The 25,099-nt window shown below is 48.2% G+C and overlaps 1 protein-coding gene across 1 annotated transcript in view; it reads right to left on the bottom strand.

Moving 5' to 3' along the window:
- ATP8B4 (ATPase phospholipid transporting 8B4 (putative)) overlaps window positions 1-25,099 on the bottom strand; it is a 5,389,235-nt gene that overhangs the window by 1,198,979 nt on the left and 4,165,157 nt on the right. Inside the window, exon 20 of the mRNA XM_069624764.1 lies at window positions 21,458-21,599. Coding sequence (XP_069480865.1) covers window positions 21,458-21,599 — 142 coding nt within the window. The remainder of the gene's footprint in view (window positions 1-21,457; window positions 21,600-25,099) is intronic.

Below are 25,099 nucleotides of genomic sequence, written 5' to 3'. Positions count from 1 at the left end.
GTTTGGTGGATGACTAGGCCCGGAGGGGTCTAGATGCTGGATGCACTCACCTCAGTTGCTTCTGGTGAAAGAAGCGACACGGGGAGTTGCACAGGCTGCTAGGCTGGAGCGGCAGCAACAAAGCACCAATTAGGGCAGGGAGGGCGGGATGGGAGGCAGGGAGGGAGAGACGACCAGTTAGAGGGATCGTGGGCTGTGGGCAGGCAAAGGGGGCCTGGGGGCTCCAATTTTTGCCAAATTTGGTGGATGACTAGGCCCGGAGGGGTATAGATGCTGGATGCACTCAACCTCAGTTGCTTCTGGTGAAAGAAGCGACACGGGGAGTTGCACAGGGTGCTAGGCTGGAGCGGCAGCAACAAAGCACCAATCAGGGCAGGGTGGGCGGGATGGGAGGTGGGGAGGGAGAGACGACCAGGAAGAGGGATCGAGGGCTGTGGGCAGGCGAAGGGGGCCTGGGGGCTCCGATTTTTGCCAAGTTTGGTGGCTGACTAGGCCCAGAGGGGTCTAGATGCTGGATGCACTCACCTCAGTTGCTTCTGGTGAAAGAAGCGACACGGGGAGTTGCACAGGCTGCTAGGCTGGAGCGGCTGCAACAAAGCACCAATCAGGGCAGGGTGGGCGGGATGGTAGGCGGGGAGGGAGACACGACCAGGAAGAGGGATCGAGGGCTGTGGGCAGGCAAAGGGGGCCTGAGGGCTCCGATTTACACCAAGTTTGGTGGATGACTAGGCCCGGAGGGGTCTAGATGTTGGAGGCACTCACCTCAGTTGCTTCTGGTGAAAAAAAGTGGATTATGCAATTAGATAAGAATAGTACTAATCCTTTTTTTGCTGCCAGCTCATAAGAGTTGGCTCTGGTTTTCATTGCTCTTTCAGGAAACTAAATAAGCATTGGATATTAAGACCCAGTTCATTATCAATGTTATTTTAATAACCAATGTCCTAGTAGGAGGATTAATTCCATGGCCTGCAGTGGTGCTCTACTATAAAATCGACACATTTTCAGTGAAACTTCACAGAAGGGGAAGCAACAATGTAAAATAGGAGTTTGATAAAATGACAGCTTTAATCAGCAATTTAACCCACACAAGACACTAGTTTGTAGAAGTTTGGACCTGAAGCAACATAAAACATATGCCTGTAATGGAGAAATTACTTACCGGAATGATATTGCTATGGATTCCTCTTGCGCAGATTCCTCATCTTAATAGATATCCATCATCCAGCTCTGTTGTTTGGAAACATTTCGACAGGTGGCATAGTGGACCTCGACTTGGCTGTCGATCCGCCTTGATCGGTGCTGGATCGACAGCTCCGGAAGTGACATCAGGCGTACGATATATAACACGTCAGAACGGGCCATGCTTCAGTTCCTTCCTTTTTTCCCCATGCCTGAACGCTGCAGAGGAAAACCAACAGGAGGAGGCTAATCAACCTGTGAAAAATGTAAGAAAGGATATATTCCAACAGGGTGATCGCATATAAACATTTTTTGAACGATGAGTGAAAACGGACACCCCAGAGCCATCACCAACATCTTTTTCACTTAGATAGAAGCGTTAAGCCACAACACTTTCTGAGCGGGGATGGCTGGGAGGGACGATGAGAAATTTGTGGGAGAAGAATCCAGAGAAACATCATCACGGTAAGTAATTCCTCATCTTGATTGACTCCAGAAGGCATTAGGCTAAAGGAGGAGGGCAGAAAGTATTAAACAAGTAGGTTCTGCAGAACTGCCCTACCAAAGCGGGCAACATCCCTGCGGACAGCATCCAAAGTATAATTCTTGGGAAACGTATGTAAGGAAGACCATGTGGCCGTACAGCAAATGTCCCTAATAGGAACCCCCCTCTGTAGGGCTGTGGAAGCTGAAACCTCTGGTAGAATGCGCCCTGATCCCTGCCAAAGGATCTTTGCCTGCCAACTGGTAACACTCAGATATACATAAAATAATCCAACGTGAAAGGTTTTGTTTTGTTATGGCGAGACCCTTGCGAGATAGAAAATAGGCTACGAACAACTGGTCTGTCCTCCGGAGCTCAGATGTACGGGCAACGTAAAAGCTCAAGGATCCTTTTGGGTCAAGACGGTGAAAACGGTCCTCCTCTTTCAAGGGGTGTGGAGTAGGATAAAACACAGGCAAATAAATAGATTGTGAAAGATGAAATTCAGAAACAATTTTTGCAAGGAAGCCAGACCTTACTTTGAGAGAAACATTTTCTCTAAAAAAATGCATACATGGCAGTTTGCAGCATAATGCCTGCAACTCACTAACTCTCCTGGCTGACGTGATTTCAACCAAGATGGTTGTTTAAAGGGACAATAGCCTTACTGGCATACTGAGCAGCCATAAAAAAGGTTAACACCAGATTAAGGTCCCAATGTGGAACAACAAAAGGGGTTTGCTGGAAACATATTGAGAAGGCCCTTCAAGAATTGGGCTATGACCGGAATAGTGACCAAGGTTTAAGTTATTTACCTGTAACTATTGTTCTCCAGCATGGGTCTGGCATGGATTCAGATGCTCATGAATATTCCCTGTCGTCAGGCAGGAATCCTCAGTAAAAATAAAAACAGTTTCACTTTCACTTTAACACTGTATTTCTCCTCTAAACCAATCACTGTGCTCTGGGTCATAATGCCCCCATCCAATGACAGTCCTCACCCTAAGCCCCACCATCTTCAGATTTGGAAGCACGTAAAGTGGCAGTATGACCAAGAAGAGCCAGAGAGGGGCTGGATGGAGGGTTTGCACATGAATCCATGCCAGATCCACGCTGGAGAACAATAGTTACAGGTAAGTAACTTAACTTTCTCCAGCATGGGGTCTGGCATGGATTCACATGCTCATGAATAATGAATACAGAGCAGTACACATTGCACAAACACGGTAGGTAGCAAGACTCAACAGACCCAATTAACACTTACCCTGGAACAGACTCACCTCAAGCAAACAAGTTGCGTAGCACTGCTTGGCTGCCTCTGGACACCTTCTTGCAATCCCTGCCGATGCAGTAGAATTTTGTGAAGGTATGTGTGGACCTCCAATTTGCAGCCCTGCAGATTTCCAGCAGGGGCACACCAGAAAGGAACTCAGTCATTGCAGCATCGCTCTAGTGCAGTGGGCTCTCAGACGGCCCAGCAGCGGCCGGTTCACCAGTCAATGACAGTGCATGATGCAGCCGGAGAGACATCTTGAGATGGAAGCCTTGGACAAGGCATTTCAATGGATCACAGGTCCAAAGTTCACAAACAATTGAGAAGTCTACTGAAAATTCTTTGTGCATACCACATAGAACTTCTGAGCACGAGCAACATCCAGCGAATGCAAAGCCCTCTCCGCCGGCGACAAAGGTTTTGGGAAGAAAATAGGCAAAACCAAAGGCTCGTTGAGGTGGAATTCTGACTGAACTTTCAGCATGAAACAGGGGTGTGTACGCAGTACCACCCTCAATTTGGTGAAAGTCAGATACGATTGCTTACAGGATAGGGCCTGGACATTACCCACACGTCTGGCAGAGGTGATGGCTACCAAGAAAGTCCTTTTCACAAGAGAAACTTGAGTGGGGCTTGCTGCATAGGTTTGAAAGGTGCCTCCATGAGCCTTGTCAGAACCACGTTGAGTTCCCATGCCAGGGCGGGAGCTTTCACCGGCAGGAATGATCGGAAAAGTCCCTTGAGGAAGTCCTTAACAAGTCTGTGGGTTCACAGCGAGGATCTTCCCAGAGACCTGGTGAAGCGGGAGATGGTTCGCCAGGTGTACCTTGAAGGATGTGTGAGACAGTCCAGCTCTTGTCAAGGACAGCAAGTAAGAAAGGATCGCCCATGTATGGTCATAGCACTTTAGAGTCGACGGCGCCCTGACCTTGGCAAGGACTTCCTTGCAGTGGCAGTGCACGGACAACTCATAACCTCCAAACTCTAAGGCTGCAGAAACCATGCCTTCAGGTTCAGCAATCATGGGTCATGATGAAGGATTGCGCCGCCCTCTCTGGGGAGCAGATTCAGAAGTACTGGCAACTTGACTGGAGGCGACGCTGACAGGCTGAGCTGGTCCAGATACCATTTCCATCTCGGTCATGCCGGGGAGATGAGTATCATTGTGCATTGACACTGTTTGAGTGTGTTGATGACACGTAGCAAGTGATGAAATGGGGAAAAGGCATACAGAAACAGGCCTTCCCACGGGAAGGAGAACGCATCCCCCAAGCTCCTCGGTTGATGAAATCTGCTGGCAAAACTCTGGCATTTGGAGTTCGCCGCTGTGGCAAAAAGATCGATCGGGGTCTTCCCCATTTGGCAAACAGGCAGTCGACTTGATCGTGACGAATGTCCCACTCATGGCAGGAGAGCAGTTCCCTGCTGAGGGAGTCTGGGATGGTGTTCTTGATTCCTGTCACGTGGAGAGGGACGAGGAACATCCCCTGTCCAATGGCCCAGTGCCACAGGTCCTGAGCTTCCTTGGAGAGCGTTAGGGACCGAGTGCCCCCTTGCTTGCTGATGTAGAACATGGTGGTGGTGTTGTCTGTGAAGATCCTCACCACCTTGTCCTTCAGAGGTAGTAGGAAAGACTTGAGGTCCCAGAACACTGCCCGTAGCTCCAGGATGTTGATGTGCAGATACTTCTCTAGAAGCCACAGACCTCTGGTGTGTAGATGTCTGGTGTGGGCCCCCCAACCTTCCAAAGAGGCGTCCGTGGTGACTGTCTCCTGGTATGGCGGGCTTTGAAATCCCGTCCCATGGGCGATGTGAGAGTACGCCCCCCACCACTATATAGCCCACCAGAATTCCTCGTTCAGAAGGATCTTGTCTGCGAAACCTCCGGACACTTGTATCCAACGTGCACCCAAGAATTCCTGTAGGGGTCGCATCTGCATTATGCAGAGACAGCCGAGGTAGATGCAGGATCACATCATGCCCAGAAGCAACTTGATGGCCCGAACCGTGGCTTCTTTGCTGACGACAGCCGTTGCATCTTCCCGTGAATGGCTACTAGCCTCTCCTCTCAGGGCAACGCCAGACAAGACACTGTGTTGAGTCTGGCACTGAGGAACAGTGCGTTCTCCAATGGCGTCAAGCATGACTTCGGATAGTTCACGGAGAAACAAAGCTCCGTCAGTAGTCATTTAGTTCCGTTCGTGTGCTCGTCGGTGAGCTCCCAACAGCAGTCACGTATCAATCGTCCAGGTATGGGTATACATGTTTGCCCTGCCAACGCAGATGAGCCGCTACCGTGGCCAGGCATTTTGTAAACACCCTTGGGGCTGATTTCAAGCCGAATGGCAGGGCCTTGAACTGGCAGTGCTGGCCTTGCACCACAAACCGTAGGAACTTTCGATGTTTCTGTGAATGGGGACATGGAAGTAAGCGTTCGCCAGGTCCAATGACATCAAGAAATCCCCTTCTTCCAGTTGGCTGAGCAAGTGCTGTAACGTGACCATCCAGACATTTTTGGGACTTCAGGTACTTGTTCAGGTGGCGTAGGTCCAAGATGGTTCTCCAACCCCCTGTCTTCTTTCTTACCAGAAAGTATCTGGAATAGACTCCGGAGCCCCAGAGCCATTGGGGAACAAGCTTGTTCCCCCTTCACTGTAACATCACTCGCACTTTCACATTGAGGAATGTGCTGCTCCTGTCGGGGAACAGGTAGAATGCAAGGGCACCTGCGTTGGAACTCCTAGGTGTGCCCTCTGGGCGAGAGCGTCTAGCACCCATCTGTAGGTGGTGATCTTCTTCCACTCGCTGATGAACCTCATCAGCCGGCCTCCCACTGGGGTGCATGAGTGGGGGCCTGATGTCTTGGCCAGTTCACGCCTGCTTGGGTGCTGGGGCCCTGCCTGCAGGCGACGGCAATACTGACCTCCGCTACCGTAGGCCTGGGAGCGGCCCCTGTAGGCCTCCTGCGTGGAGGGTGGGAGAAGTTGCCTGGATGACGTGGAGAAACATTTGGATGATCTGCTCGACTTTCTCCTCATGGAATGAAAAGAAGACTAATGATGCTGCTGAAGGGTGCCCAGGAAATGTGCCGTCTCCATATCTGTTTTTATGTCTTGGAGGGACTCATCAAACGCCTTCCCAAACAGATTCTCGCCGTCAAAAGGCATGTTCAGCACCTTCGCATGAACATCCTGACAAAAGTTAGTGGCATACAACCATCCCTGCCGATAAAAGCAGTCTCCGTTCCCCATCTGCCAGAAACCCATATCAGCGATGTCCACTGCCACTGAGACAGCATGGTCCCTAGCCACTTCTTCTTCGTGAAAGAGGGCGAGAGCTTCCATTTTCTTGTTGGGGTCGGGCCAAGCTTGTACCACAGCTCGTACCAAGACATGATTTGGCCACATTGATTGTGGATGCCGCTGTGCAAATGACCTTCTTCCCCATGGAATCCATCTTCTTTCCCTCGCTGTCCGGGGGGACTGCTAATTATGAGGCTGGGTTATGTGCCAAACGTTTCCTTGCGGCAGCCAAGACTACAGAGTCTGGTGATGGTTGAGACCTCAGTCACTTGGGCGTGGTGTCCGGCTCCCTGTACTTCTTCTCCAACCTGTCTCACTTGGGTGGAGCCGTGCATGGGTTCTTCATGAGGGCCAGGCCCTACTCCCAATTGTCGTCCAGAAAGGGTACCACCATGATCGTCTTCCTCTTGTATTCTCACAGCTGATGCAAGAAACCCTCCTTCTTTGTTTCTTCGGCGCCAGCTGGAACAGCTCAGAGACCCTGCAGATCATGGAGTGGAACGATCCCACCTCATACGAGGGAGAAACTCTATGAGGAGCATCCAACTGTGGCGATTCTTCCAGGTCCGCTGTAGGAGTCGGGTCCCGCCGTTGTGGCGGAGGCTAATGCGGAAGCGTCAGATAGCGTTTTCTCATTTTACGTGGATGCTGTTCAGGAGACTGCAGCGCTACGGGTGCCAGTGCTGGTGGCAATCTCTGTTGAATCTCTGTCACCAGGGCCTGGAGAGTCAAGAGAATGTCCACGGAAATGTCCTTTGGCTGAGGATGGAGCAACAGAGCGCTAGGCCCTGCAACGCCATCGTCATAGTCGTCCTTGTGGACCGTATGAACTGACTCTTAGTCGTCGTCGTCCGTGGATGAAATTTCCATGAACAACCTTGGAGGGCTGTTTCAGGGCCTCCCCGCCCCACCCCCTTTTTCCACCCTGAGAGTCTTGAACCATGACCTGGACCAGAGTCTTTACCCCTCCAGAGGCACTTACAGCCTTCGCTGATGCATCTGCGGTCATGTGCCTCCACGGGGCATGGACACCCTATGCGCTGCAGGAGCCACCCTCGTAGGATCAGCTCCCACCGCAGCATTGGTTGTCACCATAGCTGCCGACGAAGTGACCGACGAGGACTTTGGATGAGCCTATGGAGCCTGTTTGGGCTGCGCAGCCTTCTTCTCCTCCTCTGGGCTAGACCTGTCTGACTTCTCCCGTGTCTTAGCTGGGGTGGATAACTTCCTCTTTGAGGAGGACCTTGATTGACGGCTAGCTATGAAGGCGGACGGTGATGGTGATCATAGCCTATCCAACCTGGGGCCCGTGGCAGCAGCGAATCCGGTGGACTTGGACTTGCAACTCTGGGCCTTATCTTGGACCCCCGCGGATGGGCCAATCTCAAAGGACTTAGAAGGGCGCTCTTCAGACCGGATGGTCTTGGGTGAGGCTCGGAACATGAGGCAGAGGCCCTGTTAGAATTCAGCCATGCCACCAGCCGGCTGTGCCTGTCTTTCATCATCTTCTTGGAAAAGCCCAGGCATATCTTGCACTCCACCTCCATGTGGTCTGGGTGCAGGCAGTAAAGACATTGCAGATGTTTGTCTTCCATAAAGACATTCCGTAGCCACCATTTGGTGCAGTGCTTGAAGAGGGTCCTTCCCCCCTTCTTCTCCTCCGACATGGTCGGATGGCGTGAAGTAGGCCCAAGGGCGTCTTCTGGAAACTTTGATGAAAACTTGCCCTTGAGGGGCACGAAACTTCACAGTCAACAGATCCTCGTTGCCGGCCGATGAGGAAAAGAACATGCGGCTCTTCGACACAAAAATTGAACTTTTCTGCAAACAAATCTGGTAAAATGTACTAAATTGCTCAGAGAGCAAACTTGAGCACCCCCAACATTGAAGCGTGTGGTAAAAATTTGAAGATGGCTGCCAGAGGTGGGGCTTTGGGAGAGGACTGGTTTTAATTTTATTTTTATATTTATATATTTGTAATGCACCGACAGATCACAGGCACAGGCATCTGGGCGCAGACATTAACATAGTTGGACTGAACATATAAAACAGGACAGGCAGAGCTAGGAGGTTAGCGGGTGCATGATGTTAAATCATTCAAAGAGGAAGGTTTTCAGAGCTTTCCTGAAAAGTTTTAAATCTGGTTCAAGTCTGAGTGCAAGAGCCAGGGCATTCCATAAGAAGGCTGCTTTTGCGGGAAAGGATCTGCTGAGGCCATTTGTGATCATGACCATGGGACCCTGTATCAGCCCTATGCTAGAAAAGCTGGTGGTTTGGTACAATGGTGCCAATGGTTTAAGATACTCTGGTATTAGGCTGAAAAGACAACAGTGAATCATGGTGCCTATTTTGAAACCAATACGTTCCCGGATTGGCCGCCAGTGAAGTTTTCTCCTGTGATCTGATATGTGGGTTCTTCTGTGAGTGCTTTCGGTAACAATTTGAACTGAGTCATTTTGGATCACCTAAAATCTCTTAAGGTTGGAGAGTGAAGCTCCACATGAGTTGCAGTAGTCTAATCTGGTCAGGATGGTGGCTTGAGCGATGGTGGCACAGTTCCTCTCGGATGTTCTTGGGCAGATGTTCTTAAGGAGGCGTAGATAGCAGTTACATGTGTGATTTACATATGTTATGTGAGCATCTACGTTAAGAGAAGCCTCGAACTGAACCCCCATAGGTTTTACTTTCTGTTGGATTCTAATTGCATTGTCACTTATTAGGAAACTGCTGTAATCTGTGCTCAGTTTATCCAGAGCCTGTTTAGATCCAAAGATCATTAGCTCCGTCTTACTGCCTTTTCGGCAAAACCAGTTCTCTGACATCCAACTTTCGATGTGACAATAGATGTTAGACAAAGTTTTAGAGTCTGTGGCGTAATTGCCACAGTGAATTCCATGATTTTTGGGTGTCATCGGCGTAGTTTGTGAAAAATGCATCAGATTGTCAAGAAGTGCACAGAGGGATCAGATGTATATGTTGAAAAGCACCAGTGAAATAGAGGCACCCTAGAGTACTCCGCAGTGGATAGTTGTGGAGGAAGAGAGGGCAGATCCCCACTGTATTCTGGATTCTTGATTTGAAAGGAAAGAGTGGAGCCAGTCCACCACTTCCTTGGAACAATGGCCTGGGTCTTTTAAGAAAGTACGCAGATGTTCATGGTCTGTCAGATCAAAGGCCGCAGAGAGGTCCAGTAAAATCAACATCCCGGGTTTCCCTCTTTCCATGATCTTCAGCATTTCAGTCTGAAGGTCGACGAGGGCTGTCTCAGTGCTAAATGATAGTCGAAAACCAGATTGACGGCTGTGTAGGATGCAACTGGACTCCACAAAAGTATGTAGCTGGATGGTGGCAAATTTGTTAAGAATCTTTAGAAGAAATTGCAGTTGGTGATGGGTCTCAGATTACTTGGTTCTCTGGGATCAATGTTAGGTTTTTTCGGAATAGGGGTGACTGTGACTTTTTTGATGTCATTAGGTACGGGATTGTCCCTAAAAGAAGCGTTGATTAGACGTGTCAAAAATGGGCCAAATAAGGCTTTGTGTTCCAGAATCAGTTTTGTTGGGAGGAGATTGTATGGGCAAAAGGTAGGATGCAAGGAGAATAGCATGTTGGCCATATTGTGGACAGATATTTGAGTGAAAGTAAACTCCCGGAAGTCTTGTCCTCTGGGTTCTAGATAGGCCTCTTTCATGAGAGAGGAGTTGCAATTTTGGGCTGTTGTTATTTTGTTTTGAGCATTTTATATTTTTGCGTCAAGGGCGTCCTGTATTGTAGAACAATCTAGGCTAGTAGGTATAAAAGAGATCTGAGATACATTAGGTTTTTCAAGAGACTTTAGGATTTCGAAAAGCTTCCCTGTATGATTGGAAGATGACTCCATTTGGGCATTAAAGAAGTTCTTTTTTGTGTCCAGAATTAGAGATTTATAGGATTTATCATCCTGATTTCAGGAGTTCCTGGTATCATTAGATTTGTGTTTGAGCCATTGAGCTTCTAATGCTCGTTTTTGTTGACTGTCATTGGATGGGGGCATTATGACCCAGAGGACAGTGATTGGTGTAGAGGAGAACTACAGTTTGAAAGTGAAAGTGAAACTGGTTTTTCTTTTACCAAGTATTCCCAGCCTGACGACGGGGATATTCATGAGCATGTGAATCCATGCTAGACCTCATGCTGGACAAAGAACCCAGATCTGGGGACCTTTTAAACGGAGACAAGGCAGCCAAATACCCTTTGACTGTGGTAACCTGAAGGCCTGCTGAGGCCAGTGACAGAAGAACTCCATCACTGTAGTGGTTGTCACGACCCTCAGCCCTGATCCCCACTGGCAACTCCATTGGCCAGGTGGAATCAGGGCTCGGATCACTAATAAGGCCTAGCATCCACTTCTCAGGCCCTCTTGGGGCCAGTCCTGGTACCTTTGGCGCCAGGCTCATCAGTAAGGAAAGACATCTGCTTGAGGAACTACTTTATTTAGGCTTTCAGCCAACATGGAGGCATCCACATAGCTTGATTCCTAGAACCAAGCTATGCGGTCTAGTGTTTTGGGTGTGGTGGCCTAGGGACTACTTTACCTGGACTACTTTACAGTGGCTATTTAAACCACACCCGAACAAGACAACACGCTTCGCGTTACTTTGCTTCTAGCAACGTGACGCTCACCGTGTCCAGCTTTCTCACGAGCCTGGTGAAAATCCGGACCTACAGAAAAACCAAGAACATCGTTAGCAGCAGAATCTTACCTGCATTTATCTTCCTTCACTGCTCACAGCTCCTGGGCAGCTCTGTTGGTGGAGTTCACCGCCCGGATCGGAGGACCTGAGAAAAGGAGAAAGATAGTGGAGACATCACAACCACAAAGCGCTTAAAGACTTACCTGGTTGGTTAATTTTCGGCCGGCATAGCTCCGGAACTCTATCTGCGCTGAGAACCAACCTACTGACCTACGAAAAGAGAAAAGCACAGGTCAGTGAGGATAAGACATTGCTGCGCTACGCAAAGCACCTCCTTACCGCATCATAGCGCTATAGCGCTCCCTCATCTCCCGGTGAGAACCAGCATATCCAGTTCTCCAAGCGGACACTCCGCGCTCCTAGGGAGATAAAAAATAGACATTTAGAACAGAGAAAAGGCATGCAAGAATTACGACGCCATCCATGGCAATACGACCTACCTGAAAGACACTACAAGGGCAGCAGTCAATGAAGTAACTGGACCGCCCGCGCCCACAAAAGACAACGCGCCCCTGCCCAGAGAGCGGGACGGAGAGCCCACCGATTCCAGCAACCAGGTGAGAAGAGAACCTGGAGGGGCTGGAAACACAAGGGAGGTGGGGAAAAACTTATCTTGGTCGCCCAGTCCTGATATAGTCTTCATTTCCAGGCGGAATCCCATCGACACCGAGACCACAACAGGGAATCATCAGGAAGGGCACCAACGACCAACTGGCTGGGTGGCGTCCCCGTGGATACCAGGTGGGCGTAACATAATGCGAAGCCTCACATAAATAATCCACATGGACGCCATGGAAACATCAGAAATCGACCAATTGGCCCAATTGTTGGGGGACCTTCGTGCTGAGGTTCATTCAGCCCGACAAGAGACTAATGCACTCCGGAGAGACCTAATAGTGACCAAGGAGCGCACCAATGAAATCAGCAGACAATTCTTGCAATCGCAGGCAGGGCAGACTCCTCTGCCGAGAGGAAATCCACCGATGCAAAATCCTATCCCACCATCTTATACCCCCACACCAGTACAGATCACGCTGCCTGGAACAGTTCCCCTGGAACCACCAGAAAGGTTTTTGGGCGACCCACGGAAGTATGCAGCATTCATAAATCAGTGTCGCTTTCACTTCCTTTGTCGCCCTGGGGCATTTCCAAATGATCAAGCTCGGGTAACTTTCATCCTATCATACTTGAGTGGAAGTGCAGCGGATTGGTCGGTGCCGTTGGTGATAATCCGTTGTTACAGGCCTATGGGGGGGTTCCAGAGAGATATGGAAAAACTGTTTGCTCGCCATACCCGGGAACAAGCAGTGGATAACAAACTTTTATCCCTCCGGCAGGGGAACCAAGACTTGTTAACATACATTGCGACTTTCAATAGACTGGTTGCTGAAGCCAGGTGGCCTGAAAACAAAAAACCAATGTTATTCCATCGAGGCTTACGAGGCGAATTAAAGGACGTCTTGGCCCAGGTAGTTGATCCCCCCAGAGACTGTATTGAATTCATAAATCTGGTTGTGCAGCTAGACCATCGGTTGCAGGACCGAAAAGCAGAACGATCCAAAGCAGACTCTTGAGTAGTTTATGTTTGGCCTAAAGACAATGCGCCACGGGGGCCAGACAACGCCGTACAACCCATGCAGATCGGAGGGATACGACCTCCATTAACAAAACAAGAGCGGGATAAATGAAGACAACTGCAACTTTGTTTGTATTGTGGAATACCAGGACATTTTCTGAAAGACTGCCCAATAAAACCCCCAAGGAGGACAGTCGGGCCACAGAAAAGGATGAAGTTAAGGAATCGGAAAACTACCAAGCTCGGCAACCATAGAGGTCAGTTTCTCAGAGATGAGAAAGAGCCACTGACCTCACACATTGCGATACCTGTGATCTTAATAAATCACCAACTATCGTCAAAGATGCATGCCGTAAAAGCGTACATCGACAGTGGAGCAGTTGTTAACTATATAGATCAAGAGTTGGCAGCAGAGATGGGGCTCCCTTTGTGTTCTAAGTCTACCAGGGACAAGGTGACTACCGTGGATGGGACAGAAATCGCCTCCGGACCAGTAACCCAGTGCACAGCAGTAGTAAACTTGCTGTGCCAGGATGGACATCGGGAGTGTAATTCATTCGATCTTATAAATCCACCTTAGTTCCGGTTGATACTAGGGATGCCATGGTTGGTTGCTCAAAACCCTTTGATAAACTGGCGGGCACAGAAATTAACCTTCTCTAGCAACTGCTCCCTAACTTGCTACTCTCCTGACCCGGAACCAGACTCCTGTGTCTCCAAGACTTCCAATGCTACAGCCTCTACTCTGGGAGTAACTAATACTTTGCCAGATGAATATCGTGACTTTCTGGACGTATTCCAAAAATACCAGGCTAACACATTGCCGCCGCATAGACCTTATGATTGTCAAATTGACTTTATTCCTGGGGCACAAATCCCTTGCGGCAGAATCTACGCTCTTACCGAACCAGAAAACCTTCACCTGAAATCGTATTTGGACCAGTACCTTGCAAAAGGATTTATCCGCCCATCTAAGTCCCAAGCAGCCAGTCCTTTGTTCTTTGTACCGAAAAAGGAAGGGGACTTGAGGACCTGTATTGATTACCGCGCAATAAACCAGATAACCGTGAAGAATCCCTACCCCTTGCCTCTTATCCCAGAAATGCTAGACCAAGTCAAAAATTCCCAGATCTATACCAAATTAGACGTTCGGGGAGCATACCACCTGGTCCGGGTCAGAAGTGGAGATGAGTGGAAAACCGCTTTCCGCACCAAATCTGGCTTGTTTGAATATCAAGTCATGCCTTTTGGCTTATGTAACGCTCCCGCAGCGGTTCAATATTTCATGAATGATGTCTTGAGAGAACTGATTAACCTTTGCGCCTTAGTGTACATTGATGACATCTTGGTCTACTCAGCCTCAAAACAAGATCATATCAGGCATGTTCGTTCAGTCCTCACCAAGCTCCGGCAACATCGTTTTGTATGCAAAGCTGGAGAAATGTTTTTTTCACGTCACCGAAGTAGAATTCCTTGGTTTCATCCTTTTGCCGAAAGGCATCAGAATGGACGTTCATAAGGTTGACTCTATTCTAAAATGGCCATCACCAACATCTCTGACGGGGATACAGAGCATGCTAGGCTTTGCAAACTTTTACCGCCAGTTTATCCCAGACTTCTCTCAGGTCTAGAGCCAAGTTGTACTATCTCGTCGACTGGAAGGGGTTTGGGACTCAAGATAGATCCTGGGAACCCAGTGAGAACATCCATGCACCACGTCTGATCAAGAAGCTTCATCAGAACTTCCCAACTAAACCTGGACCAGGCAGGAGACACACCTTGGGAGGGGCCTTGGGGGGAGTGCTGTCACGACCCTCAGCCCTGATCCCCACTGGCACGCCCATTGGCCAGGTGGAATCAGGGCTCGGATCACTAATAAGGCCTGGCATCCACTTCTCAGGCCCTCTTGGGGCCAGTCCTGGCACCTTTGGCGCCAAGCTCATCAGTAAAGAAAGACATCTGCTTGAGGAACTACTTTATTTAGGCTTTCAGCCAACATGGAGGCATCCACATAGCTTGATTCCTAGAACCAAGCTATGCGGTCTAGTGTTTTGGGTGTGGTGGCCTAGGTGCTACTTTACCCGGACTACTTTACAGTGGCTATTTCAACCACACCCGAACAAAACAACACGCTTTGCATTACTTTGCTTCTAGCAACGTGACTTTCACTGTGTCCAGCTTTCTCGCGAGCCTGGTGAACTCTAGACCTGCAGAAAAACCAAGAACATCATTAGCAGCAGAATCTTACCTGCATTCATCATCCTTCACTGCTCGCAGCTCCTGGGCAGCTCTGTTGATGGAGTTCACCGCCCGGATTGAAGAACCTGAGAAAAGGAGAAAGACATCATTAAAGGAGGTAGTGGAGACATTACAACCACAAAGCGCTTAAAGACTTACCTGGATGGTTGCTTTTCAGCTGGCATAGCTCCGGAACTCCATCTGCGCTGGGAACCAACCTACCGACCTACGAAAAGAGAAAAGCACAGGTCAGTGAGGACAAGACATTGCTGCGCTACGCAAAGCGCCTCCTTACGGTATCATTATGCTATAGCGCGCCATCATCTCCCGGTGAGAACCAGCATATCCAGTTCTCCAAGCGGACACTCCACGCTCCTAGGGAGATTAAAAAAGAGACATTTAGAACGGAGAAAAGGCATGCAAGAATTACGACGCCATCCATCGCAAAAAGACCTACCTGAAAGACACTACAAGGGCAGCAGTCAGTGAAGTAACTGGACCGCCCGTGCCCACAAAAGACAACGTGCCCCTGCCCAGAGAGCAGGACGGAGAGCCCACCGATTCCGATATCCAGGTGAGAAGAGAACCTGGAGGGGCTCGAAACACAAGGGAAGTGGGGGAAACTTACCTTGGATGCTCACTCCTAATATAGTCTTCATTTCCAGGCGGAATCCCATCTACACCGAGACCACACCAGGGAATCATTGGGAAGGGCACCAACGACCAACTGGCTGGGTGGCGTCCCCGTGGATACCAGGTGAGCGTAACAGTGGTGGGGCAACAGATAGGGTCAATCTTGCGTTCCCTGCACCACACCTCAAATCTTCTCCACCTACAGTAATAGTAGAAGGTCTAGTAGAAGGTCTGCGTGAAGCCAGCAACACCTCAAGCACCTCCTATGAGAGGTCCCAGTCATCATATCTCATCCTGTCAAGAGCCAAGCATGTAGATTGAGGGAATCTGGAGTCGGTGAAGCACCCGACCTTCCGACTGGGTCAGGAAATCCGGACGTCGGGGCAACACATCACACACCCCCAAGGGTGCCGTTCGCTGGGAATTCCCTCGAGTAAAACTGTTTGCATTTCCCGTTGGATTCTGTGGCGAACAGATCCACCGCTGGGGCACCCCAAAGAGAGAAGACCTCTTCCAGGGCTCCCTGACCCACTTACCACTCATGTGAGTCTGTGCTCTGTCTGCCCAGAGCATCCACCAAACCATTCTCCGTCCCTGCCAGATGAACTGCAGAGACCGAGTTTCTGTTCTCTAGCAACCAGAACCACAGTAGCATTGCCTCTGTGCAAAGTGGACGGGAGTGCATGCCAACTTGTTTGTTCAGGTAGTGCATGGTCCGTTAGAATGAGGACATACTTCCCCTTGAGAGATGGGGCAAAAGCCCGCAGGGCTAGCCTGATGGCTCGCAACTCTAGTCTGTTGATATGCCACTTGGCTTCTGTCGTGGCCCAAGGGCCACTCACCTACAAATCCTCGCAGTGAGCGCCCCAACCCTTCAGTGACGCATCCATGACCACGCGGGTCTGAGGGCAAGGGGGCCAGAAGGGTTCTCCCGCCATAAAGTTGCTGCAGTTGTCCCACCAGCCTAGGTCGAGGACCACTCGGTTGGTCACGTGGAGAGGATCTGTGTGGGCTCCCAGATACTGAGGCCATTGATTCCGTAATAGCCACTGGAAGGATCTCATGTGCAGCCTGGCCTCTGGCCCTAGAAAAATACAGGATGCCTTGAGACATAAGAGGCAGAGGAAGGAAGCCACTGGTAAAGTGGCGTGTTTCCAGAACAAATGTACCATCTGCTTTATGCTTTTGGCTCTCTCTTTGTGTGGGAAAGCCATCCCTATCCGAATGTCTAGGACTGTTCAGATGAACTGGAGGAGCCTTTTGATTGGTGTCACGTGAGACTTCTAGTTCAGGGAGAAGCCCAGCCTGCACAGTAGCAGACAGGAGTGCACCAGATGAGACAAAACCGGCCCCGCTGACTTCCCCCGGATCAGCCAGTTGTCCAGGTAAGGAAATACGTGGTCCCCGGATCTCCTGAGATGAGCCGCAACAACAGCCATGAGCTTAGTGAAGACCCTCGGAGCGGAGGTCAATCCAAAGGGTAGCACTTTGAATGGATAGTACTTGTCTCCTATGAGGAAACGTAGGAACCTCCTGTGCTTTTGATGTATCCGCATATGGGAATAGGTGTCCTGTAGGTCTATCGACATCAGCCAGTCTTGAAGTTCGGGAGCATGGAGAATCTCTCTCAACGTCACCATCCTGAACTTGTCTTTCCTGAGCAACTTGTTCAAGGCCCGAGGTCCGGAATGGGACGGAGACCTCCTCCCTTTTTGGGCACCAGAAAATACTGGGAATACCAGCCCAACCCTCTCTGTTCGGGAGGTACCTCTTCCACGACACCCTTAGACAACAGGGATCTCCTTTCTTCCTGGAGCTCCTGTCCCGGTTGGATTGGGAGAGGTGGGGATCTTTCCGGTGGCTTTCTCAAGAAGGGAAGACAATAACCCCACTGAATTGTCTGCAGGGCCCAGGCATTAGAGGTAATCTCCTGCCACTGGAGTCAATGCCCTGCCAACCGTCCACCAACCGGTAAGTCGTGGGAGTGGAAATCAAAGCGGCTTACAGAACGTGGCCGCCCCTGCCGCTCTCTCTTGACCTCTTGAAGCCCCTCACATCATTGTCATTATAACGCCTATAGCCTCTGCCCCTTGAGGCAAAGCTGAAAGCAGGTTTGGCGGTTGAACAGCTAGGCCCAGTGACTTAGCAGCAATCTTAGAATTTTTCTAAAGGGTGATCCGCCTTTTGTCCAAAGAGGAAATCTCCCTCAAAAGGAATGTCCAGCAGGCGGTTTTGAACATTTGGGGAGAACCCAGAGGTTTTCAAATAGGATTGCCTCCTCATAACTACCGCAGACCCCATTGAGTGGCCAATGCAGTCCGCAATGTCCAGGCCCGTCTGCAATGACTGCTTAGCTACCTCCTTCCCATCCTCCACCAGCTGTACAATGCCGTCCTTCATAGCAACCTCAGGGACATATTCTGCTGCATGTTTCACAACTTTCCACAAACCATAAGAATATTTTTGTGGCCTTGAGTGCCATGTTGCCAGAAGTGAAAACTTTCTTGGCTAAAGCGTCTAACTTCTTTCCCTCCCTAATCGGAGGGAGATTTGACGTTGATGCCGTGGGGTCTGGTGGATATCCTGGCAGCTTGTACCCCATGCACTTCTGAGGAAGGGTGTGTAGAGAGGAAGGCCCCTCTTGCTGGCCTGCACTTCCCAGTGAAATTGAAATTCATGGGGGAGACGTGCAAGTGTGTAGTTATAAAGAGGCTAAGGGATCTGCTATGGCCTGATTGAAATGCATGTTATGGTCAACTGCCGGGCAGTCAACTAAGATGTCTGTCAGGTCATACCCCTGAAGGGGTGTGGTGGATGACTTCAGCCCAAGGGCGTCTACAACCCCCTCTAACAATTCCCTATACTTAACATTAGCATGAGTGTAGGGTTGGCTTTGCTGCATGTCAAGGTCTAGAGACGTATCAAACCACAGGCATCCTGGAGCACTTGGGCCAGTGGCAACAGATTAGCCTGATTGTTGAAATAATTGACACCGCCGGCTGCTGTGAAAATAGGGTCGACGTCATTGTGGTCATCGGGCTGGTCGAAGCCGAAGATCGATCGCATAGAACCAAAAAACCCTAACCTCGATAGCATCTGAAAAGAACTGTTGTCAGTAGTCGACATCAAGGGTTTGTCCCCCGATGCAATAGTTTTGGCCGCCAATGTAGCAGGCTTTAGCACCGGCAGTGTGGCTTTCGAAGCCGACGACATAGTTACCAACGCCGATTGCTCTGAAGGATGATGGTCGTCGTCGGAGGCAGCCTTAAGCTGGCTTTCGGAAGGTGACTTTCCTGCCTTTTTTGGTGTCGAGCCTAAAGGCTTCATCAACGTTGATAACATCGATTCAGTGTATAGCATGTGACCGGACGTGCCGAGTGCCACTTTTGCTGCCAAAGCTTGCTAGTCGGAGGGGTGGAGACCGCGCCGACAGCCACCTGTTAAGCATTTCTTTTTTAAAACTCTCCCACTCTTCGCGATTGGTGGGTCCCTTCAAGGGATGAGCTTGACTCCCTCCGATGGTCGTGGCGTTGCTTCTTCTTCCATGAGGAAGACGAAGAGGAATGGCTCCTGGATTGGAACCGTTTCTTTGTTTTCTTTCGATGTCTGTCTTCACCTTTCTTGGGGGTGGGCGCCTCAGTCTCGGCTCTCTCATGCAGGGACTTCGGTTGCATCTTGGCGCTCGACGCACAGGTCTCTGTGTCATGAGTCAAACACAAAAACCACAGACAGACGTCGTGGGGGTGGGTCACCGACATTTTGGCCTCGCAATCAGTGCACCGTTTAAAGCTCAGGGACATATTCTGCTGCATGTTCCACAACTTTCCACAAACCATAAGAATATTTTTGTGTCCTTGAGTGCCATGTTGCCAGAAGTGAAAACTTTCTTGGCTAAAGCGTCTAACTTCTTTCCCTCCCTATCCGGAGGGAGATTTGACGTTGATGCCGTGGGGTCTGGTGGATATCCTGGCAGCTTGTACCACATGCACTTCTGAGGAAGGGTGTGTAGAGAGGAAGGCCCTCTTGCTGGCCTGCACTTCCCAGTGAAATTGAAATTCATGGGGGAGACGTGCAAGTGTGTAGTTATAAAGAGGCTAAGGGATCTGCTATGGCCTGATTGAAAGGCATGTTATGGTCAACTGCCGGGCAGTCAACTAAGATGTCTGTCAGGTCATACCCCTGAAGGGGTGTGGTGGATGACTTCAGCCCAAGGGCGTCTACAACCCTCTCTAACAATGCCCTATACTTAACATTAGCATGAGTGTAGGGTTGGATTTGCTGCATGTCAAGGTCTAGAGGCGTATTAGACCACAGGCATCCTGGAGCACTTGGGCCAGTGGCAATAGATTAGCCTGATCGTTGAAATAATTGACACCGCCGGCTGCTGTGAAAATAGGGTCGACGTCATTGTGGTCATCGGCTGGTCGAAGCCGAAGATCGATCGCATAGTACCAAAAAACCCTAACCTCGATAGCAGCTGAAAAGAACTGTTGTCAGTAGTCGACATCAAGGGTTTGTCCCCAGATGCAATGGTTTTGGCCGCCAATTTAGCAGGCTTTAGCACCGGCAGTGTGCCTTTCGAAGCCGACGACATAGTTACCAACGCCGATTGCTCTGAAGGATGATGGTCGTCGTCAGAGGCAGCCTTAAGCTGGCTTTCGGAAGGTGACTTTCCTGCCTTTTTTGGTGTCGAGCCTAAAGGCTTCATCAACGTTGATAACGTCGATTCAGTGTATAGCATGGGACCGGACGTGCCGAGTGCCACTTTTGCTGCCAAAGCTTGCTAGTCGGAGGGGTGGAGACCGCGCCGACAGCCACCTGTTAAGCATTTCTTTTTTAAAACTCTCCCACTCTTCGCGATTGGTGGGTCCCTTCAAGGGATGAGCTTGACTCCCTCCGATGGTCGTGGCGTTGCTTCTTCTTCCATGAGGAAGACGAAGAGGAATGGCTCCTGGACTGGAACCGTTTCTTTGTTTTCTTTCGATGTCTGTCTTCACCTTTCTTGGGGTTGGGCGCCTCAGTCTCGGCTCTCTCATGCAGGGACTTCGGTTGCATCTTGGCGCTCGACGCACAGGTCTCTGTGTCATGAGTCAAACACAAAAACCACAGACAGATGACGTGGGGGTGGGTCACCAACATTTTGGCCTCGCAATCAGTGCACCGTTTAAAGCCCGAAACCCGGTGGGTGGACATGTCATGGTTCTACAAAAACAAACAATTTTGTAAGGAAAAAACATTGAGTAAACTCGAGTCATGTTCCCGATGCGGCATGCAAGGGCGTGGGAAAAAGGAACTGTAGCATGGGGCGTAGTGATGTGTTATATATCTGACGCCAAACGTCACTTCCGGAGCTGGCGATCGAGCACTGAGCAAGGCGGATCGACAGCCGAGTCGGGGTCCCTGCTGAAAAGTTTCCGAACAGCAGAGCTGGATGATGGCTATCTATCAAGATGAGGAATCTGCGGGAGAAAAGCAATCCATTGAAATAGTTGTTGACAAAGAACAGTGTTTGTAGTCAAAGCAAATTGCTTTGGTATCAGAGCAATATTTTTTAATATTAAGAGAACCCAAAGAGATAATTTAACTTCAATTATTTGTTTCTATTAACGTTTCTAAGGTCAAGTTGTACTCTTTAAATTAGGTGAAACAATAGCACATCCACATATGTTAGTTATTTGCATTATTTGGCACGGTTGCATCTAAATGCCCTAGCACAGGTCTTACGAACAATGCATATGGGTGACATCCAACTTGGCAAGACTGAAATTGTGTTAACTAGATCTAACTGGGCCATTCTAGCTGTACCAAGACAGCTATAAAAAATGCACATACGGTTGATCATTTTGATTTTCCTTGAAGGCACGTCCAAAAATGCCAAAAAGTAATTTTAAATTTGCTCTGCAAACATAGCAATACCCTGCCGCTATTTTGTCATGGATGTGAGTGCCTTAGGGATATGAAAGTTGCTCAGACCACCTTTCAACAGAACACTGTTGTGAAGATCTGGAAGAAGAGTAAATACTTAAAATAGTAACTTACCAGACTGTCCCCGTTTACGATGAGCGCATATTCACCAACAACACTTTCCTCAAAACCAGCGTGGACATGCTTCTCTTGGAATTCTGTTTCATAGTTGGCACGATTTTCATTGCTTTGTTTAAAAAGTCTCTCTTGTGCTTTCCTAAAAATAAAAATTGAAAAAAGACATAGGTCAGCCTAAAGCACACCCTGACTTCCAATTTACAGAACACATGGAAATTCAACTCTAAATCAATGGGTTCATGGCATGTTCACTGAGTCAAGATGCCCCTATGTCTTTCTAAAGGAATCCCACATGTAATTTTAATACAACAGATATGTGTATAGATATATAGGAAATTAGATGTATGTTTAATTAAATACAATAAATGTCCCCCGATAAATATTGTTGTGGTGACACATTTTTTCGGTGGTTGTACCATATGGCATTCATAATATATTCATTGGCAGACCGTGTGACACCAAATCCACTCCCAATGATATGTGTAGGATGGGCTACAAGACTCAGTCATTGCTTAACCCTTCATGAATGCAAGGCAATATCCCCATTGCAGGACCCATTAGGACTATGGTGTAGCAATCAGAAGTTGTAGCATTTTGTATTGTTTATGGTTTAAAACAAACCTTTACAATACGCTACATGATAGCTAATTACAATATACAAGACAATAAATAACAAAACACTCAAACAAACTTCATATTCCATATACATTATTAAAAAAATCCTGAAATAATCCTAAAAATATCCTAGTAAAATCATTTTCGCAAATAATTCTGAAAATAAAAACAGCATAAACTGACATAAAGCAGCATAATTTTCATTCATACCTAATGCAATGTTACAATGAATCAAACAGTACAACCCAATTTAAATAGTTCCAAATTCTTTAAAAAAATTCACAACAGCAAGGATCATTGAAACTGATTGTCACCCCAGAATCCATAACGAAAGATTCCTGGTATCCACGTGTGCGAAGCTATGAACAAACTTCCCGATATGTAACATTTACTGAGACATGAGAGCAGGACAATGTAAAATCAAATGCTTCAGATTTTTTATCTCCTTTGGATTATTACAAAATCTAAAAATCTCGAATTCCTTAGGCAACTTGCTCCTTATACACGCTATTTGTTTTGTTTCCAAGACATTAAAATGGAACCTCATAAAGTAAGCCTTATAACTCAGATTAGGAAATCTAACCAAATAGGGTTCCACAATAATAGCTCTTTTATGTCCCACCCCTTAGGTGTGACTAAAGACCACACCAACCCAGGTGCTCACCCATTTGTATTTAATCCCTCAAAGTCACTGCTGTTTTGGCCATAGAATAATTTGACACGAAAAAGTTAATTTGTTAGTTCTAGCTCATGAAGCCGGGTCACAGCAATTATTAACAAAATCCTAAATCGGAAACTCAAAGCTCTTTGTAGCGTCAGGAGACAAATCAGCATATAAAGTGGTTGGGGGAGGACATAACATTTTCCTATACACGGACAATTGTTTCCAAACCACCCTACTATGGAGCGATTGCAATCCCAATTTGTGGGGTCTAGCCTCAAAAGGAACACATTTCAGAATAAAATACAAAGTCCTCCCCCATACAAGAGCTTCATAATAATCCAACTCTCCCAACACCCAATTAGGTAAAACTTCGAGACCATAAATTAACTTTGGAATAACTTTACCAATATAAAATGTAAGAACTGGCATCAGAGAGAATTTGCCACATTTCGCATTGATCTTCACTATTTGAGCAGCTAACATATTTCCTTTCCTTTTTAAAATCTCTCTGTAATAATTTGTATTTGGGCAAGCAAAAATAGGGAATCCCAAGTAAATAAGGTTGTCAGTAACATATAGTCTAACATCTATGTTGTAGGCTGATCGGTGCATTATCGATAAGAATAAAATCATCGGCATAAGCCAACCAAGACATCTTAAGGTGTCCAATTTTGGGGGATACAAATGCCACCTTATTCAAAAAGTCTCCAATATCCGAAACATAACGGTTGAAGAGGCAGTGTGCCAATACGTACCCTTGCCTCAACCCAGAAAGAGTTTCTACTTCTGTAGATAACCCACCCAAGTGATTCAACCTCACCTGAATGGAGGTGCCTATATATAAATAGATCAGAGTATTGAGGAAACTTATATGCATACCTCAATTATACCATTTTTCCCATAGTAAATTCCTACCAACACGATCAAATGCTGTAGAAAGATCCAGGGACGCCATATAAATGAGTGTTGCTCCTTTTTTCCACACCAGTGCCTGTAGACAGTGCATAAAGAGCCCATTACAGTCAGCTCCCACATTATGGCGGAAGCCATTTGCTATTCCTTTAGCCGGCCACACCCAATTGCTCACAACCCAACTTGTTTTAAAATGGTGATGCAAAGATCTTACTGTCTGCATGGAGGAGTGTAATGGGTTGATAGTTCTTAGGTTGTGATCTATTAACCTTTTTGCAGATCAGGATCACAAATGCATTTTTCGATGACAACAGGATCTTCTGATGACCAACAATATCATTAAACAGAATAAAGAAAATCATCACCCATATCTCCCGGGCTTGTTAAAAATGTTGATTGGATAGTTGATCAGGCACCCCCGCTCTAGAACGACTTGCCCTATAAGTATTTCAAAGTCTTCCACCAAGAGGTTCAGGTTCCAAGTAAAATCAGTTATATACTCACTGTGTCCAGGTCTGCGAATTACATCCCCATACTAGCCAGAAAAGAGCTCCACCCAGGCATCCTCCAAAATGGAATTTGTCTGAAAAGCTGACTGTTGATTCTTAAGAGCATTTATAACCGACCAAACATTTGATTCCGATTTCCCAGAAATTTTAGACAGCATAGCCTCCCCATCCCTTTGCAAAAGTATATGGTGATGGGATTTACACCAGTTCTTATACCTTTGCTTTTCTTGCCTTATCTAGCTAAGAACACTAAAAATGTCATCCCCATTCCGTCTTATTTCCCCTATCACTTTCCTACTCTATTTGTCATGATGCCTACCCCCAGGCATCCAGACCAAGCCCATCAGCCCGGGAGCAGGCATCTAGACATTTAGTAAAACCTCAGCAGCCCCGGCTAGGGGCTATCTGGGTTCAGTCCTGGCGCCTTAGGCACCAGGCTCATAGTAGGAATCAGTCCTGGCGCCTAAGGCACCAGGCTCATAGTCATTACTTACCTCAGGCAGACCATGCTGCAAATTACTCCAATCCAATATGAAGCCTGAAAGGGACTATTTTTCTACAGGGACTATTTTTTACTCGGGTGTGGTTCTAGGGACTTCTTACCTGGGACTACTTTTGAGGCTATTTAAACCACACCCGACCAGCAACACATGCTTCGCGTTATTCTGCATGCAGCAGTGTAAAACTCACCGTGCCTGCAGCCTGCATCCAGTCTTCTGCCACGCCCGCCTCGAATCCGGAGCACCTAAAACAAAGAGGAAAAAAAGGGACAGGTTAGAAAACAAACTTATTTCTACTCCACACCTGATTCTGGATCCATCTTGTCTCCGGACCTGTAAAGAACATCATTTCTGCACGCGGCGCTCCTCCAGCTGCAGTGCCACGCCCTACTCACCAGTCTTCACAGCATCCTTCGGGTCGGCGCTGCCTCCATCATTT

Source organism: Ambystoma mexicanum, chromosome 11, assembly GCF_040938575.1.
Source record: "Ambystoma mexicanum isolate Mex_15411 chromosome 11, UKY_AmexF1_1, whole genome shotgun sequence".
NCBI lineage: Eukaryota > Metazoa > Chordata > Amphibia > Caudata > Ambystomatidae > Ambystoma > Ambystoma mexicanum.
This window is presented reverse-complemented; position numbering and strand designations above follow the sequence as displayed.